The sequence below is a fragment of the Fibroporia radiculosa genome (assembly GCF_000313525.1).
Source record: "Fibroporia radiculosa TFFH 294 genomic supercontigs, scaffold15612, whole genome shotgun sequence".
NCBI classification, from domain to species: domain Eukaryota; kingdom Fungi; phylum Basidiomycota; class Agaricomycetes; order Polyporales; family Fibroporiaceae; genus Fibroporia; species Fibroporia radiculosa.
In genome coordinates, this window is record NW_012133490.1 from 537 (window position 1) to 3473 (window position 2937).

General features: G+C 52.0%; 1 protein-coding gene across 1 annotated transcript; it reads left to right on the forward strand.

Moving 5' to 3' along the window:
• Window positions 1-487: 487 nt before the first annotated feature.
• FIBRA_07718 (uncharacterized protein) lies at window positions 488-1871 on the forward strand (the record flags this gene model as incomplete). Its single annotated transcript, XM_012329388.1, has 3 exons — window positions 488-1304; window positions 1364-1745; window positions 1820-1871. 3 exons carry the CDS (start codon window positions 488-490, stop codon window positions 1869-1871), a joined length of 1251 nt encoding a protein of 416 aa, XP_012184778.1.
• Window positions 1872-2937: the final 1066 nt, after the last annotated feature.

Genomic DNA, 2937 nt, shown 5'->3' on the forward strand with positions numbered 1-2937 from the left:
TGTTCAACAGTTTATCTGATCAACCAGATATAGTTATAGAGTCTAGACAGAGTCTAGTAGATTCCGGACAGAGTCCAGAAGAGTCTGGCTGGATCTAGCTGCGTCTATTGTTCTACAATGTTAGCAGATATGACACATTCCTTGATGTTCGATGACAGCTTCCTAACCAATTAGGCAGCTGACTCATAATTAGCGTATGGCACCACTTTAGATTATTATCTAATTGTTTGTACATGTAGTGTCCTCCCTGTGTATATAAACCCCTAGGTAGAACACTTAATGACAGTGCTTTTCTCTCTCTCATCCTTGTCTTAGAGTCTTCACAGATTTATAAGACAACTCTTAGCCTCTTACTTGCCTTGTATTCTAGTCAAAACACAGGTAAGGTTTATATTGCCACTGTTATATTTCAACATTTACAGGTCCAGCTGGTGAGTAGCCCCACTCAGCTGTATGCATGTTGGTTGAATGCAATACAGAACGGAACATGCAATTATCATGCTGGGATGCATCCATCACGGAGCGGACATCTAACCAACTACTTGATATGTGCCCTGTGGTTTCGAGCCGGCTTCCAACAGAATTATGGGAGCACATAATTGATCTCAGCGCAGACGACGAAGAGGACGACCACCACGACCGCTCCATGCGATGGCTTGGCCGAGTGTGTCATGGGTGGTATGTCCGATGTCGCCTTCATTATGACAAGAGAATCAGAAAGCGGCTCGTGGACAAGAAGCAAGTGTATCGCCTGATCAGTGCGCTGAGCGAGCACCCCGAGCGATGCCACGCCATCAAAGCGGTCTTGTTCGATTTTGGTGGGAAGCCAATTGGCCCCTTTGGGTCATTTGCTGTGCGGATGATGCAAAAGCTGCCTCAAGTCGAGCAGCTCACACTCGAAAGGTGCACATGGGAGACTGGGCAGCTGCCCACGCAGGTTTTCCTCCACGTCACTCTCGCATTTGGGTCGGTGACCAAGCTCGAACTCTTTGATGTGATCTTCCCATCTGCGGTTGTGTTTGGGCGGCTTGTGCGTGTGCTGCCCCACCTCTCTTCCCTCAAGTGTAGTTCTGTGAAGTTCAAGAAAGGCTGCCATGTTGCGGGTGCGGTGCGCGTGCCAGGCTCTCTCCGACTCGACACCGCCGATCTGGATCACAGTGATGATGTGATGGACTTTCTCGTGCTGATCGGCGCACATCTTTGCCATTTCACCTACAAGGGGCCCGAGCCGACGAAGCTGTCGGAGCTGTTTGCTGTTTCCGCCGAGTCGCTCTTGTCTCTGAGTGTTTCGTATTTTAGTTATGGTACGTGGGGGAGGTGGCTGGGCGATCTTGGTCAGTGTCGACTGACGATGTTTCCTCAGATGTCTGGATAGATCTCACGCCTGCTGCCAACTTGCGTGTCCTGTCGTTCTATTGTGACCTGGACGACTTTACGAGTGTAGCAAGCCTCTTGTTCCTCACGTCTTTACCGAAGCTAGTCGAGATCACCATGAGATCGTTGCTACCCATTGATTACACATTCGTCGACGTCCAAAATTCACACGATTTACTCGATAATGGTTACTTCGCACTTCTGGACCGCATCCTTTCCGGCAAGCAGTTCCCCGCCCTCCGCAAAGTCACTTTTCTCCTTCACGTTGATGTCCAATATGGCCATGACGTGAAGGACGCTGTATCCGAAGGCTCCTGGCGCACACTACTCTCATCAAGGTTCCCAGCACTTCATGCCAGTGGTCGCCTTTTGTAAGTCGCCATGCTCGTCGTCAATTACACCTACATTTCGATTTCTCATCCAATGACTCTTGCACTTATCCTAGGTCTCCTGTGACCCTCGATGTCTGGGAACCCGAGCCTCGAGGTTGGGACTGACCCTGTAACCTCTGCCAGCGTACCTGTCAGATCTTCCGCCACATGTCCCATACCTCCTGGCTCATTATTCGGCACGTTCCTCGCGCTATCGCTTTTTCGCGTATCTTCCCCGCTATGCCGGCTCAAGCTTCCTGCCATGTAGTATCTAATCGCATGTATCGCATCCACAGGCCTCGAAATGTCAAAATGTCGAACCCACCGAACAGTTTCATGTATATATACCTGTAGCCGCACCGGACCAACCTCGTACAGCCCTCTCCGCTGTGTTATTACACACTATGCCTTACGGTAGCTTTCTATCTCTCGTCCATGTTATTGAACTGCAGTGCAACGTTCATCTCGTCTTAACCCCTCTCTGAGCTTCTTTCTTCGTCGTCTGAGGTTCCTACCCTTCATTTTCCCTTCTCCTTCCATCTCCTCCTCCACTCTGAATGGTGCAAGCGCATGGCTCTTCGCTCGCAGAGGACCCAGCCACGAGGACATCTGCCTAGGGCCGTTCGGCATCCTGTTCGGCCAGCTCCATACTTTCTTGTCCGCCAGCTCTCTCGTAGATCATCAATGTCGCTGATCCATTGCCAGCGCAATTGCAGTCCTCTCTGAACTCGAGACGTTTGTGTGGATCCTTGACTCCTCAAGGCCTCATACCCACCTCTGTCTTGCATGCTGCCAGCTCTATGCGTCTGGACCAGCGGTGCTCCTACTCTGACTTGCCTGCAGCTGGTACTGCACACATCGCTTCACTCGCGACACTCTGGCCACCTAGTAGTATTCTTGCAGAATGCGTCTCCCCGCCACCTCTCCGCTCGATGGCTCTCCGTCGCGTCGCCTCCGAGCGTCTCGTACCTATGCCTCATATGCGAGATCAACGGCGGCGGACCGGCAGACGGCGTCACTGGCGAGCGAGGACGTGCATGGGACGTGTCCTGGTCCTCAATTGGTACCAACCCGGATAAACATCGATCGATCCGTCCACGCACAATCTGGGGAGAACCGCCGAGTCAACGTCATCCGCGGGGCAAGTGCACACCAGCCGAAAAAGCAAATGACGGGGGGGGGGGGGCATGGT